General features: G+C 42.1%; 1 protein-coding gene across 1 annotated transcript in view; it reads left to right on the forward strand.

The window, feature by feature from the left end:
* Window positions 1-16,623, forward strand: part of Map4k5 (mitogen-activated protein kinase kinase kinase kinase 5) — a 90,323-nt gene that overhangs the window by 62,252 nt on the left and 11,448 nt on the right. Inside the window, exons 16-27 of the mRNA XM_041657928.1 lie at window positions 2,197-2,239; window positions 2,748-2,901; window positions 3,887-3,984; window positions 4,465-4,506; window positions 5,441-5,525; window positions 7,537-7,616; window positions 8,017-8,077; window positions 12,405-12,407; window positions 12,665-12,779; window positions 13,109-13,167; window positions 15,334-15,437; window positions 15,807-15,984. Coding sequence (XP_041513862.1) covers window positions 2,197-2,239; window positions 2,748-2,901; window positions 3,887-3,984; window positions 4,465-4,506; window positions 5,441-5,525; window positions 7,537-7,616; window positions 8,017-8,077; window positions 12,405-12,407; window positions 12,665-12,779; window positions 13,109-13,167; window positions 15,334-15,437; window positions 15,807-15,984 — 1,022 coding nt within the window. The remainder of the gene's footprint in view (window positions 1-2,196; window positions 2,240-2,747; window positions 2,902-3,886; window positions 3,985-4,464; window positions 4,507-5,440; window positions 5,526-7,536; window positions 7,617-8,016; window positions 8,078-12,404; window positions 12,408-12,664; window positions 12,780-13,108; window positions 13,168-15,333; window positions 15,438-15,806; window positions 15,985-16,623) is intronic.

Consider the following 16,623-nt stretch of genomic DNA (forward strand, 5'->3'; position numbering starts at 1 on the left):
GTCCTCCTCCTGCCTGTGCCTCCTAAGTACTGGAGTTGCAGGCATGTGCTGCCATTCCTGGCATGGTTTTTGTTTGAGTCGGTATATATTGTGTGTAACTATAATGTATTAAAAGATGTCATTGGGGAATAAATGGTCAGAAAACCCTCATTCTGTTTCTCTAACGTAGTTTCTTCATATTCTAGCCCTGTCTTTATTCAGCAGTGAATTGAGGGGCTGGCCTCAGTGAGTCACTGAATTGTTTCCATGTTTGTGCATTTCAGTTACCTGGAGAATTCATTGGAAACATAGACTTCTGGTCCCCATAGTAGGCCAGTAGAGCTGAGGTTGGCAAACTGTAGCCTGTGGGTCAAATCTAGCTGCTGCCCATCCCCTGAGAATGGTATTTGGGGAGAAGAGGAATGCAGAAGCAAGGGGGGAGAGAAAAGGAGGGGAGGAAGATGGCTCAGCAGTTAGGAGCACTTACTTTTTTTCCCAGTGTACCTGGGTTTAGTTCCCAGCACCCATACCAGGCAGCTCACAACTGCCTATAACTCCATTTTCCGAGAAGCCAGTGTCCTCTTCTGGCCTCTGCAGGTATTGCACACATACGGTGAACATACACATCCACGAGCACATAAACATGTGCACACATACACACAAAGTGAATAAATAAAATTTTAAGTTAAAAAAGGTATTTACATTTGAGTGGATAAAAATAAAAGAATAATATTTTGTCAAAAGCTTACATCAAGTTAAAATGTCAGTGTCAATAAATATTTATTAGAACACAACCATATTGATCACTTTATGTAGTATTTATAGCTGCTGCTTTCATACGATATCAGTGGATGTGGCTGCCATATGCCATCTGGAGTCTATAGTATTCAGTATCTGGCCCTGTACAGAAAGTTTGCCAACCCCTGCTGTAGAACAGTCTTTATGAATGGTTCCTGCTACACTGAAAAGACTCTGAAGATGTTGCACACGACCGTTGAGCTGTCACTGCCTCTCAGACTTTGATGTGCCTGCTGGTCACCTGAACTCTTAAGCTGCAGGAACCAGTGCAGTGGGTCTTCAAAGTGTCCATTTGTCAGCTTCTGTAGGGGCCTCCCTTGAGTAACAAAGGGTTAATAATTTGGCCACACATACTCACGGGCTCCAGAATTCTGACTTTCATTGTTGGTTGTTTTGTTTTCATTTGCTTTTATTTTCATTTGGTTGTTGGTGTTTGGGGTTTTTTGTTTGTTTTTTGCTTTTTGGTTTTTTATGTAAGGCAGGATCTCATATAGCCCAGGCTGGCCTTGAGTCTCCTGCTCTACCTGGGGTCTGCCATCTTGCTGCTAGGATTTCAGGCATGTGCTACCATACCCCACTTGTGTGGGGAAGTTTTCAATTTTATTTTTTAATTTTTATAAATGCACAACCCCATTTTTGTTTATTTGCTTTTCATTAGTTTAAATCCTTTAGGGATACAGCATCGCATGTATTCTGTATACAATGCCGTAGCAGAAAGGTGGCTTAGAATGTGACATGCACCGTTTTGCTGTCGCCATTACTTCTCCCAGGCACCCAGGTTCTGTTGGTTTGCTCCCAGGCCTCCCAGCACTGTCCTTTGCCTTACACACATCAGCACATCTCTGGCTGAAGTAAAACTCCATTTCCTCTCAAGTATCAACTTGTTAGAAAGAAAGAAAGAAAGAAAGAAAGAAAGAAAGAAAGAAAGAGGAAAGAAGAAAAAACACTGTGTGTATATTCCCTTGTTTCTGAGGACCCTGATTTTGCCAGCACAGTGGCTTGAACCCTCACCTTCCAACACACACTGTCTTTCAGAAGGTCTGCCCCAAGTGAGTCTCCACAGACTCCAGATAGTGGAAGGTTTTTTGTTCATTTGTTTTGTTCCTGGGAAACAAAACCAGAGCCTTGTCCATACTAACCATGTGCTCTTCACCCAAAGTCTGAATTTATCTTTCTCTATTAAGTTGAATTTAATTTGAATTACACATTAAGTGCAGCAGAATACAATTGAAAAAGACTTGGTGCCACTTCGTAGTTTCTGTAATCATGCTGATGCTGTCCTAGGCGGGAGGTCTTAGGTTTCCATCATGCTCTGTCTGTCTCAGAGCCTCTGCTTGTCAGCATTTGAGTGCGTACTTGATAGTGTCGTCTGTGTTAGTCGTGTGTGACCATCTAACTCGAGGTTTTCTCTTTGACTAGATCAACCTCTAAGCGTGCAGTACCACCTCCCCTACCTCCTAAGGTGAGCTGCTGCAAGATCTTGAATGATATATCCTTCTTTACAGAATTACATTTTAAAAATAATTTCATTGCCTTTGTTTAAATTTTTAAGTTTATTAATTTTCTTAAGAAAATGGATATGGAAATACAAAGTACATAGCAAAGAATATTGGTGTGAAATAATATACTTTAATAGCTGTCAGAAACAAACAGGTTTTTTTGCTCTTGGAAAAATATTTGACTGTATGGTGGGAGATATAAAGTTTATTTATCATCATCATTTATTGCTATAATTTGACATTTCAATAGAATCGTTCTTTATTAAGTCATTGTCAGTTTCTACTTGTTAAATACTTGGCAGCTGCTTCCATAATTTTATTGGTTATAAAAGTTTTATGATTTGGGGTTGGGATTCATTTTAAAACCCACATGTGAAGTTGAGAGTTCTGTTGAGCGGTGACTCACTTGAGTGTTTTGCTGAAGGTTACGGTGACTGCTTAAAGAGTATCTTCTTATCCTCTTGTCATTAGCCACGGATAAACAGTTACCCTGAAGACAACCTCCCAGAGGAAGAGAAATCAGCAACCGTCAAACGTTGCCCTGATCCAGACGCTAGAGCACCTCACGTTCTCAGAAGACAGAGTAGCCCCAGCTGTATTCCTGTAACAGAGACAGCCTCTATAGGTATGGCAGCGTGCCAGCAGCTCTGGAATGTGGCCAGATACCGTGATGTGGGCGGGTCAGACGGGTGGGAAGGAAAGCCATTGTCTATTAATAATATCTTCTTTCTTTAGTCAGTCCTTGTGCAGTTCAAACCATTGCTTCTGTGCTTTAATTACACACAAATGGCCTATAGTAGATTCAGACCATTTCAATCTGGTTCAATCCCTTAGTAAATGTTAGGGGTCCAGAGGAAGTACCCATGTGCCTCCCCGCCAGGTGTCAGAGGCTGTGGCAGAAGTCATACCTATATACATAGCATTACAAAAGACAGCTGAGACTGGTGATGTTGGCCTGTCATCCCAGCACCTGAGAGGCAGAGGCAGGCAGATCTCTGTGAGTTCAAAGCCAGCCTGATCCTGTTCTGGGATAGCCACGACGGTTATACAGAGAAATCCTATCTCAACAAAACAAAACAAAAGAAAGTTCCTTGTAATTAATCAAAAGAAAAAAATAACATGATGGAGGGAGGAAAAGAAAGACAATTAGTGTGGTTTTTCCTAAAAAAAGAAAGAAAAACAAAAGACTGTATTTGAGTGGAGCCCTAACGTTTCTGAGGGAGGTAGGGATGGGTTGTTGCAGGTTGGTAAAGGCCTGATGACCTTACAGAAGGGAGAGCCAATGCTTAGGCATTCTTGGAGACTAAGAAGGATTAGGCAAATAAACTAATGCAAAAAAATCTGAATCATGTGGTACCCAAGAGGAGGTAGAACTGAAAGTGTAGATTGAAGTTCTGTTGGAAAAGATCTTGAGTACCACTGTCTGTGGGCAAAAAGACTAAGGACACAGAGCATCCTAAGAGTCTGGACCAAGGGCAAATGGCCTCACTTGGCAGAAGCATGCTTCCACAGACTCCGCCAAGAGAAGGGAAAGGATGGGGAAAGAAAGGTACTCGTCAGAGAATGTTCTGTTTTGTGTGCTCATTCAGCGTTAACCACGGTTTCCTTAGGAAATGGTGATGGGATTTCAAAACTGATGAGCGAGAATACGGAGGGATCAGCACAAGCCCCGCAGTTACCTCGGAAGAAGGACAAGAGGGACTTCCCTGTGAGTACAGCGGTGCTTGGCCGCTGGCTGTTTCTAACGTAGAGGGGGAGCGGGAGTAACTCGGGTAACTGGACTTGAGCATGGAGGCCTGGACTGTTGTCCCACTTCTACAGAGGCTGGGCAGAAAGATCACTGGCGTGCAGAGACATTCTTTTGTATGTAGGGATGGCCCAGCAGTGAGAGTGCTGGCTGCTCTTCCAGAGGGCCTCAGTTCAGTTCCCACACCCATGTGACAGCTCTTACCCATCAGTAATTTCGGTCCCAGGGGATCTGCCACCTTCCTCTGGCCTCCACAGACACCAGGTTCACACATGTTGCATATTCATACATGCAAGCAAAACCTCAACTCATATACATAAAATTAAAATAATTTAAAAATAAGTATTATAATAACTGAAACAGTAAATTACTAAAGTTTTATTTTTAAACCTAGGGTTTCTTACAGTATTAAAAATTACTTTAAAAAATTTTTTTCCACAGAAACCAACCATCAATGGCCTTCCACCCACCCCAAAAGTTTTGGTAAGGACTGTTTATATGACCTGATGGCTGTTTTTTTTTTTTTTAATCTCCTTAGAAGCAGTAGGAGTAATACCCTGTCAGTACATTGAATCACTAAAAGAAATATTGTAGAATATAAAGTTGGTAGATAGATTTGAATGTACTATAGTCAGATTATATAGTCCAATTTGAGTGGAATAGTTAAAATTCGGGTGTAATAGCAGATTTGTAATCTTAGCATTCCAGAGACTAAGGCAGAAAGATCATGAGTTCGAGGCCAACCTGGCCCACATAGTGAGTTCCAGGCTACATCTGAGCAATCAGATATTTAAGAGGGAGGGAGTTGTAGGGAGAGAAAGAACAAAAAGAAAAACAAAATTGAGAATTCATAAATTCTCATATTAGCGTCTAAGCACCAGTTTAATTTGAATGTCCTGTGAATACTGGGCTTCTTCCTTCTGGAGCCATTCTCACCTTGAGCTGTGCACGTTGAGAAGAAAGAGGAAGTTTAGGTTAACACTTCTCTGTCCTGTTAGAGAGTGAGGTGTATCTGTGAGGTGGTGCTGTCAGCCGTGGGAAGAGGGTTCTTCGTCAGTCATACTCACTAATGGTTGATGTTAGAATACAAACCTGCTCTTTTTGTCTGTTGCATAATTCTGGAATTACACTGTGATTAAGTCAAATATTATTTCACTTTAATGTAGTCCTGAAGTAATAACTTAAAATTCCTACAGCTCATTAAATATGTAGATGTCCAATAAATTTGATACTTTGACCCTAAAATGGAAAGAAAGCAAAGACTGTGATTCTGAGTAGAAAAAGTTTAGTTCTGTTAGTCTGTATTTTGTTTTGAGATAAAACCACAAAAGTTTCTTCAAAGAGTTTGACATTGTATGATTTTTTTTAGGAATATTAAAATTATGTAGTAATTCTTATTTCTTTCTTTATGAACAAGATGGGAGCATGTTTTTCAAAAGTATTTGATGGCTGCCCTTTGAAAATTAATTGTGCAACATCCTGGATACACCCTGATACAAAAGGTACAAGTTCTGAATTTTGTATGTGTGTGTATTAATTACACATATTAATTTAATACATATATAATTAATATATATAATATGATGGAGGAAGGTCATTGGTTAAATAAAAAGAAACTGCTTGGCCCTCATTGGTTAGAAGATAGGTGGGAGGAGTAAACAGAACAGAACGCTGGGAGGAGAGAGGAAGTGAGCTCAGACTCCACAGCTCTCCTCTCGGGAGCAGACGCCTAAGAGAGACGCCATGCTCCCAGGGGGCAGACGCACGCGATGAAGCTCAGACCCAGGATGGACATAGGCTAGAATCTTCCCGGTAAGCACACCTAGGGGAGCTACACAGATGATTAGAAATGGGCTAAATTAGTATGTGAGAATTAGCCTAGAAGAGGCTAGATAGAAATGGGCCAAGCAGTGATTAAATGAATACAGTTTGTGTGTTGTTATTTCTGGCATAAGCTAGCCAGGCAGCCGGGGTGCTGGGGACGCAGCCCCGCCGCTTGTATTACTACAATAATATGTACCTCCTATAAAATGTTTGCTGTATGGAAGACCTTTATTAGTAACTTGTGGTTGTTAACTTTAAAACTATTACCTTAGATACTAAATGAGACAGGGCCCTGTGACAAGCTGAGTAAGTAGGTAAGCTGTGGCAGGTGCTTTCCTGTTGGACTGTGTAGGAACTGTGCTTGTAAAGGAGGCTGAGGAGATACCATAAATGTTGTGTCCTTAATTTTTAAGGATGAGATCATTCATAACCAGCCGCTAAGGTCTGTAGGCAGTGGGGCTGTTGTTTAAGGATTAGACCGTCATAACCAGCCGCTGAGGTCTGTAGGCAGTGGGGCTGTTGTTTAAGGATTAGACCGTTATAACCAGCCGCTGAGGTCTGTAGGCAGTGGGGCTGTTGTTTAAGGATGAGACCATTCATAACCAGCCGCTGAGGTCTGTAGGCAGTGGGGCTGTTGTTTAAGGATGAGACCATTCATAACCAGCCGCTGAGGTCTGTAGGCAGTGGGGCTGTTGTTTAAGGATTAGACCGTCATAACCAGCCACTGAGGTCTGTAGGCAGTGGGGCTGTTGTTTAAGGATTAGACCGTCATAACCAGCCGCTGAGGTCTGTAGGCAGTGGGGCTGTTGTTTAAGGATTAGACCGTCATAACCAGCCGCTGAGGTCTGTAGGCAGTGGCGCTGTTATTTCAGTCTCAGTGTTCTCTGGTTGTGTAAAACTTGTTTCAAATCAAAACAAAACAAATCCAACTTAAATACATAGGAGTAAGGGGGTTTTGTGCTCATAACTTAGCTTGGTGGTATGAGCGGGCATGAAGATGTAATTCAAGACCAGTCTGGGCTGTATTGAGACAGTGTTTCAAATAAATAAATAAAAGCAGAAACATCCATATTCATATTCTTCTGCCTCCATTCATTTTGATTGCTCCAGTCTATCAGTTTAAAATTCCATGTCCTCTTAGCCAGTTCGGGTGTTTTAATTTTCTGTTCCGGTTGGATGCAGCTATTGCTATAGCTTCTTTTGACACATTTTTCCAGGATTTATGGGCAGTGGCCGTGCCGGTCTCCTTCCATGTGGGACCAGTCCTTTACTACCTGGCTATGGCAGGTTTTTTTCCTCAGAATCAGTCATTTCTCCAGGAAGCTTTGGTTCTTTTTCGTGGTGACAGTATTTAGAAACCAACATCTGAACAAGAAATGTGTTCATTATTTGTGGTGTGTTGTGGTTTATGGTTTATATTTTACTGTATGTTTGAGTATTTGAAGTGTCTTACAAACATGTACTCCTATAACAACAATTTAAAATTTAGTTGAAAGGCAGCATTTAATAATAAAGACTTACACCGCTTTTATTTACTTTTTAAAACATAGAAAAGAGACATGGTAGCATGATTGTTAAAAACAGTTGTACTGTGTGACTGGATGGCCATCTAATATCACCTCATATAGCCCTTAGCTGAGTGTGCACTCTCAGGAAATGACAGGCAGTTCTGCTAACTTGCTGTTACAGATCAGTACATTATTTTTGGAACTGAAGATGGTATTTACACTTTGAATCTCAATGAGCTACATGAAGCAACTATGGAACAGGTAATACAAATTTTAACTTAATTAGTTTGCACAAATTGGATAAAAGAAATCTCATAACTTTAAATCCATTTATATGGGTTCTAATCTTTGTTTTTAATGGTTTAAATATTTAAGGGCTGACATGGAACCTGTTTTTGTATTCATATTGAAAGATTTTTTTTTCCCCTTTTAAGGTTTTGGTAATTTTCCCAAAGGAATTACCAGAATGTTCACAGTGCTGTTTGTTTTGTTTAGCATGGTGCTGAGGATTAGCTCCAGGCCCTGAGCGTGCTAAGCCTGTGCTCCGCCACTGAGTCACGTCCCCAGCAGCACTTGGCTGAATCGGGGTTTGGGGACAGGGTAAGAGGAGAGAATCAAAGCTGTGCAGTGTAATAATCTTTTCCTTCTGCCCCCTCTTCAGTTGTTTCCGCGGAAATGCACGTGGCTCTACGTTATCAATAACACGCTGATGTCATTATCAGGTATGCATGACGGTGAAAGCCATGGGCAAGCAGAGAGATGAAATTTTAGCATACACTGTATGACAGCCATTTGCTGTCTTCTGTGAGGACTGCGTCTCCCAAACCCCTTCCCCAACATCTGAACACCTGGGGGAGGGAACATCGTGGTGATCTGCTGAGCCCATTTTCCTTCCGTAACTTACACCATTGCTGGCTGCACTCTGCCTTCCTTTGAGTGTTAGCAGTGCGACACTCCATGAATTCTAGCAAACCCACTCATAGCCTCAATTTTCTTCATTATCAAATTAGAACAGAGACATTGAAAATACAAACAAACAAAGTCTACTGAGATTGTTGTGAGGGTTAAAAAATAACTGCCCAAAGTGCTAAGTAAATTGTGAAGTCTTCTATAAGTGTTGTTCTGGACCACTTGTGACCACCTTAGACTGATGTGCTTTAGAGTCTCCTAATCCAGGGATCCGGGGAGATGGCTATCTCAGTTTGAAGAATGTTTTCCAACAAGCATAAGGACCTGAGTTCTATGCCCAGCATCCATGTAGAAAGCTGGGTGTGGCGTGCACAATTGTAATCTCAGTACTAGGGAGACAGAGACAGAGGCTCCTTGGGGCTCACTGGGCAGCAAACCTAGCCTAGTAGGCAAGTTCGAGACCATGGAGAGCACTTGTCTCACACACAAGAGAGACACTGACTGAAGAACAGCATTCAGTATTAACCTCTGGCCTACACATGCATATGGATCTGTACTTATTGTGGAGGACTGGCCTTGACAAAAATACCACTTACCAGGATAGGGGCATAGGAATTTAGAAATATTAGTAAAGAATATAGAGACACATAAAAATTAATAAGACAGAAACCATAGAATAATACTGGGAGGGTGTTGTAAGGAAGGTCACTTATTCATTTCCCAGCGGCCCAGACTACCGACATAATCACACAGAATCTATATTATTTAAATCACTGCTTGGCCCATTAGCTCTAGCTTCTTATTTGCTAACTCTTACATCTTAAATTTAACCCATCTCCATTAATCTGTGCATCACCACGAGGTCATGGCCTACCAGCAAAGTTTCAGCACATCTGTCTCCAGTGGTGGCTCCATGGCTTTTCCTCAACTCCTCCTTTTTTCTTCCAGCATTCAGTTTAGTTTTCTCCACCTACCTCTATTCCCTGTGCAGACCCAAGACAGTTTCTTTATTAACCAATGGTATTCACAGCATACAGAGGGGAATCCCACATCAGTAGGGCATTCCAGTGATTTCTGAAATCACCCGGTTGATCTTTCCACAGCTTTTATACCCAACATAAGTGGAGGGTGGGGGGAGATAAAAAAAAAAAGACTTTTATTAACATAATACAAAGGACAAACAGTCAATCACTCAAACACTCTTGAGACATCAAATCATTTGCATTCTGTTGCCTAGGTAGCAAAGCTGGTCTAGGCTGCCCTTCCCCAGGTGACCTCATAGTTAAAAAAGAAGGAACAGAAGTACATACACCTGTCAGGATGGCATGGACCTACTTGAATGAGCTATTTAATGTTAAAAGAACCAAGCAATCACATCCTAAGTTGGGACTGGCAACTAACTACCTTTGTCGATCATTTGAGCAGCCTCCAAACTCTCTGACTGTCAGACAAGGTGGAAATGGGCCCATATTTTGGGGCCTCCACAACTTATGCACACACACACACACACACACACACACACACACACACAGCTTATCTAAACAAGGAGATTCTAGAGCAACCTGTTCTGATTTTAGCATTGTTGGGGGTTTTTTGGTAACTGGTGGTAATGAAAGAATTGAATACCTTTAGACTTTTCTTTTACCATATCATCTTTAGACTTTTTTGAATGCTTTTACCCAGTGTCTTAGTCACTGTTCTATTGCTAAGAGACCCCATGATCAAAGCTTTATAAAGGAAAACATTTCATTGGAGCTGGCTTACAGTTTCAGAGGTTTAGCCCTTCATCATCGTGGCAGGAGATGGCACTGGAGCCGTAGCTGAGAGCTACACCCTGATCCCTAGGCAGAGGGAGAGACTCCCAGTGACACACTGCTAACAAGGCCACGCCTCCTAGCACCTCTCATCCATTTAAAGAGTGCCAGGGGGCCATTCTTGGTCAAACCGCTACACCCACCAAACATACTTCCTTACACCTTAGACTTTCGTAACCGCCTGATTGATTTCATTTGTAGTACAAGGTAGGTAATTGTTATTTTTCCCCGGTGGAGATTCTTCAGGAATCTATATTTGAGCTAATAGCAATGTTTATGACTATATAGCCTTATGTGTAAATGACTTGGGGTTCCTCTAAAGTGGTGCGGCCCTTTAATACAGTTCTCATGTTGCGGTGACCCCAACCATAAAATTATTTTCATTGCTACTTCATAACTATAACTTTGCTACTGTTAGGAATCATAAAGTGAATATCTGTATTTTCCGATGGTCTTAGATGACCCTTGTGAAATGGTCATTCCATCCCCCAAAGAGGTCCCAATCCCCAGGTTGAGAACCCCTGCTCTGAAGAGTACTTTGTTCTTCTGTTTTAATTATGATTAGCCTGTAATTTTTTTTGTTTCATTTAGTAAATATTCATATATTACTCTTTTGAAAAGAAACATACCCAATTCTATTTGGATGGCTTCTGAATTTTCTTTAACAGGCTTAATTCAGTTTCTTTTTCTGGTGTAAAACCTCTTTATGGTAGCCATAGCTGGAGCCTGGGTACTATGAGCCAGACTCTGATGTGAGTTTTCACAACATGGTTAATGAATTCCTGATAGGGAGACCAGGTGAACAGTTTCCTTCCAGCTGTGGGTCAAGTAGCTGTAGGTCTTGGAGATGGCATCAAAGATGAAGTTGTGCAGGGTGGCATGCAGCCCCTGGCTGATGTGCAACAGTCACCAATACTGGCCAGCAGCAGCAGCTTCTTGGGCACAGGAGCAAAGATGATGTCAGGGCCTCTGGGAGCAGGGATGAAACACACCAGCACAGAGCAACAGTGACCTGTCACCTTGCAGGAGATGGTGTGGGGTTTGCCTGTCTTGTGCCCCCAGTAGTCTCTCCAGACAGGGACAGTGTAACCTTAGTCAGGATGATGGCCCCTCGGATGGTAGTGGCTCCTGCCTTGGAGCACTTTACACAATGACCAACATGGCCATTGTAGTCCCAGTAGTGACAAAAACCTTGAAGCTGGCCCACTGCAGTGAGGCTGCTTCTGCGCTGGCATGGTCTTTAGAACCTCATCCCTTAGGAATGCTCCAGGAAAAGTCAGTAGTCACAGCTTCCTTGATGGCAGGGTGAGGCAGATGGCCTTCCCGGGATTTGACCTTCATGTCCTTGAGCAGGCAGTCCAGCTTGGTATCCACTCCTTGTCTTCTGCTCTACCTCCATGAAAGACCATTGCGGAAACTTCCATGGCCTCTCAGACCTGGGCCTCCCAATCTACGAAACCTCCCACTGCACATCTGAGCAGCGATTCTGGATTTGGATGTAGAATAACTTTTCTTAACTCTTGCTACTTTTATCATTAGCTATCATTGTATCTTTCAGACACAGCTTTAAAACCACACATAGTACTTCTTATATTTTCATGAACTAAAATAGGATGGTGGGAAATAGTCTATGATTAGTTCATTTCTGTAGTGTAGTTAGAATTACTCCTAAAACGGAAAGAGTGTAGGTACAGAGACAGTGAGTATGGAGAAACGGAGAGAAAAGAAAGGTACTGTGTTGGCCAGAATGTTTCCATTCTGAGAAAACAAACTGTGGTGAGGATAAAATGCCCTGTGTGGTGTGTTCCTGTCAGTAAAGGGTGCTTGTTACTCTGTCTCACTGTTTGTGAGGAATCAGAGGATGTCTGCGTGTATCTCCTGCTAAACACGGCTACAATTGGATGTGCATGGGTTGTTCCTTACTATGCTAGGCCTTATAATACTGACATTTCTCTTTTCCTGGTATTACAATCTATGCATTTAAAAATTGTTCACAATTAATTGAAGGTAATTTGATGGATTACCGATATATAGGTCTGGAGATAATTTCAGTGTTACAAAATTCTGTTTTTTGTGTACTCCTGTAACTATTTGTACCATATGTGTGCACAGGTATTTAACAGTTTCTCTTTCTTCATGAGCATCAAACAGGTTTGCATTAGTTCTTCCCGGGTCACCTGTTTGTCAGAATATACCTAAACAGAATGATCTACTTGCTTAAAAGTAATTTTACCCATTATGTTTATAACAATATTAACTAGGTTTCTTTGTTGTGTTTTTACATGTTTTGCTTGATTCTTGAACATTACCGGACTCATCATTTTAGAAGGTAATTGCATTTTTCTTTCTTTTTGGTGTTTTTGAGACAAGGTCTCACTATGTAGCTCTGCCTGTCCTGGAACTCAATATGTAAGCCGGTCTGGCCTTGAACTCAGCAGAGATCCACCTGCCTCTGCATCCTGATTCCTGGGACTAAAAGCGTGTACCACCACACCCAGCTAATTGCATTTTCTTATACTTGAAAATTGTCTTTTTTTTTTCTACTGAAATTGATTCTAGTAAAAGAAACTTCTTTCTCTTTTACAGGAAAAACCTTTCAACTCTACTCTCATAATCTTATTGCTTTGTTTGAACAAGCCAAAAAACCAGGATTAGCTGCCCACATCCAAACTCATAGGTTTCCTGACCGCATTCTGCCAAGGTACAAAATGCCATTTTGATCCTGGAGGGGTGAGGGTGTTTGTGTCTTATTTTTAAGCTGCCTGTATTCCTTGTCTGGTGAAACAACTCCCTGTTCCTAATTTACATGTGATCCAGACTGGAAATACTTCATGCTTCCTGCATGAAAGCACTTAAGGAAATTTTATAACAAATTCTTCATCCTATAAAATGAATCTAAAAATAGTGCAAAGTCGGAGTCCAAGGTGGTTTTTTTTAAAGTCCCTTCCTGTCTGATTCTGATATAGCTGGTTCATTTGTCACCATATGGAGGCCACACTAGAATTCATTCATGTTGTCTTATATTTTCAGAAAATTCGCCTTAACAACAAAGATCCCTGATACAAAAGGCTGCCATAAATGCTGCATAGGTGAGTCGATGCTCTCCTCACACCAGATGGTCACAGCTTTCAGTGTCTCATAGTAGGAGTGAGGTGGAAAGTCAGCGTAAGAGCTTAGCAGCTGTGGAATAGCATTGTCCACACAAACCATCCTCACTTCTCATGTCAGGATTAACCCCGAACCACCCTCAGAGTCAGAGACTGGCCAGACCGACTCACATCCTCACTGAGAGGAGTGATGCTCGTGGCCATGATTACACGGGCGAGTATAGGCTAAAGTCAGCTGTGTGACAGGAGCATGAGGCAGATGCAGGGCTGCCAGGCCAGGCATGCGGCTGCCACAGTAGTGGGCACCAGTCTTGTCCCTTTATGCTGTGACTGTGTGGCAGTTCACACAGCTTTGCCAATCAGGTGTTGATTCAGACGTCCAGAGTTTTCACTGGGGCTCCATCACGAAGGTGTGAGATTGCCCACGTGGCTGTTCTCCCATCCAATGCCTCCGCTGACCCATGATGCTGCATGAGTCAAAGCCCCACCCAAAGTCACTCTTGGTGTTGCTGACTGCACCTTAAATGGTGTTGTTAGATATAGGAATGATGGGAGGTTCACGCGTGGCATTGCAGAGGCTTAGCAGTGTTTCTCAGGAGAGGAATATTAGGGGCTGGGCTTCTTTTGAAGCAATAGTTACATTCCTTACTATGTAACTAGCTCACTTACCCTTTAAATGGTTCTTGACACTGATTATGTCACAGCGAGTCATAGAACCTAGATCAGATCTGGGTGCAGTCTCTAAGAATCCTCAACTCCTAACTTGATCAGTGAGCTTACATATTTATCTTCATGGAAAGATACTCTATAGAACAAAATACTCAACCACACTGCTCTGCCTGCAGTCCTGTGTCAGTCACCTCATGGTGTGTTTGTCACTGGGTCATTTAGCCATTGTGATGTGTCACCAAGTGATGTAGTCTCTGGAACCACATAATAAACTCAAGCTGTCACTGGCTGAGATGTATGGGTGTGTGATGGTTTAACCAGATTTCTGCTTCTTGGGGAGAGTCATGTGTCTGTCATCATGCCAAGATCTGGGGCTCAGAAAGGTCTAGAAGCCTGCAGTCCTAAGACTTGATACAGTTCTGCAGAACTTAACAAGTACCTGCTCACTAAATCATTGTATGTTGTGGCTATTGAAAGTCACTCTGGGGAAGAAAAAAGACCAAGATGAATTAATGCATGCATACATGATAAACATGATAAATTATCATTGTCCCTCAAGCTGCTCTGTCATAGGACATTATGTAAGAGTCTCAGTTGGCCCTGGACCTGTCAGATTTTATCCTTCTGGTTACTTAGAAGCAGGTTTTGAGTTTATAGAGTAACGTACATGTTTGAGAACTAGCAGTGGGGATCTCATCAAAAATTCCCTGTGGTTAAGTACTCAGCATATTAAAGGCATTTAGCAATAAGTGGCTGTGATCTCCAGTTGGTATTTTTTGTTTAAATAAAAATGAAAGGCAACATTTCTTTATTTCCATCCATTTTCATTATCTGGGTTAAGATAGTAGCTTGTCAACTAAACATAGTCACTTCAAAAATTTTTTGTTTTTTGTTTCGAGACAGGGTTTCTCTGTAGCTTTGGAGCCTTTCCCAGAATTGACTCTTGTAGGCCAGACTGGCCTCGAACTCACAGAGATTCACCTGTCTCTGCCTCCCTGCCGAGTGCAGGGATTAAAGGCATGTGCCACCAGTGCCCGGCCAAATAACTTTTTCTTCTGTACTGCAGTGTTGATTCACAACACAAACCGCTGGCGTTTCCTCACACCAGCATCTGCCTTCATAAAGAAAAATAACTTGAGCCAGGCGAGGGGGTGCACATCTATATTCCCAGCACTTGGGAGGTAGAGGCAGACAGACCTCTGTGAGTTCAGTCCCAGCCTGGTCTACAGAGTGAGTTCCAGGCCACCCAGAGCTATATAGTGAGACCCTGTCTTAAGAGAAAGAGAGAGAGAGAGAGAGAGAGAGAGAGAGAGAGGAAGAAGAAGAAGAGAAGAGAAGAGAAGAAAGGAAAGAAAGGCCTCTCAGCTTTTAGATGGCTGCAGTTCAGCTGTCACTGAGCTAAACTATTTTCTCACAAAATCAGTCAGTGTTGTGCATGTGGGTAGGATTTTTATTTATTTTTTTCTTCTTTCTTCTCAGTTAGAAACCCTTACACGGGACATAAATACCTCTGTGGAGCTTTGCAGTCTGGAATTGTCCTGCTTCAGTGGTATGAACCGATGCAGAAATTCATGTTGATAAAGGTACGTGGAGCTTTCTTACATCTTCATCTTGACAAAGCGCTGTGTGTTACTACAGCAGGCTGAGGCTGTAATTACTGCTCTTAGGGACAGCCCTCAGAGTTGGTGCGACTTGTGTGTGTGTGTGTGTGTGTGTGTGTGTGTGTGTGTGTTTGTTTTTAGCAATATCTTCTCTGTAACTTACTGTTACTTCAAATCTTCTGGAATATTTTTCTGAAATAAAAGTCTGAAAAGACTCTCAGGCTCATCGTTACAAAGGCGAGCTTGTATAGACTGAGGCAGGGTGGCTCCCACCCTTTCAGCTGACTTCACTAACACCTGTGAAGGGAAGATTGCTACATTTCTTTTTCCTCTTGTTTTTTTTTGTTGCAGCATTTTGATTTTCCTTTACCAAGTCCATTGAATGTGTTTGAAATGCTGGTAATACCAGAGCAGGAGTACCCCATGGTGTGTGTAGCTATCAGCAAAGGCACAGAGTCAAACCAAGTAGTTCAGTTTGAGACAATCAACTTGAATTCTGCATCTTCCTGGTTTACAGAAATTGGTGCGGGTAAGTGGTTTTCACTTTATGGTAAAATATCCACGCTTTTGCCTGTACTAGATGCAGAAGACTTCATCTCAGTCATTGTGGGCTCCTAATAAAAATGCAAGCATAATTTTTCACGTAAGCCCAAGAAATTACCCTCCATGTAGTTTGTGGTCTCCATTTGCTTAAAGACTTTTTTTTAACGTAGGTAACACACATGTTCATAGGGGTGAGTTTTTCCCTCACAGTATAGGTGCCAGGGATTGCCTGACCCAGCTCATCAGGTTGACAGCAAGCACCTCATCGGCCCTTGCCCAAGAAAGTTTATCCAAATTTATTTTACTGAGGACATTTTAAATTTTCTTGACATTTAAAAGTCTGAGTTGTTGAGAGGTTGGAAAGATGTCTCAATGGTTAGGAGCTGGCTGCTCTTACAGAGGGCCCAGGTTCAATTCCCAGCACCTACAAGATGGCTCACACCTCCAGTTCCAGGGGATCTGATGCCCTCTTCTGGCTTCCATGGGCAATGCATGTGGTAACAGACACACATACAGGCAAACACTCACACATAGTCTGAATTGTTACTACTTTGTCTTTGTTCTTACTAAATAAAGAGCTGTGTATCTCAAGCCAGGAAAGTTCCCTTTTATCCCCGTATCCTCC

This window comes from Microtus oregoni, unplaced genomic scaffold, assembly GCF_018167655.1.
Source record: "Microtus oregoni isolate MIOR12 unplaced genomic scaffold, Mior012 000009F_ref0000495, whole genome shotgun sequence".
NCBI lineage: Eukaryota > Metazoa > Chordata > Mammalia > Rodentia > Cricetidae > Microtus > Microtus oregoni.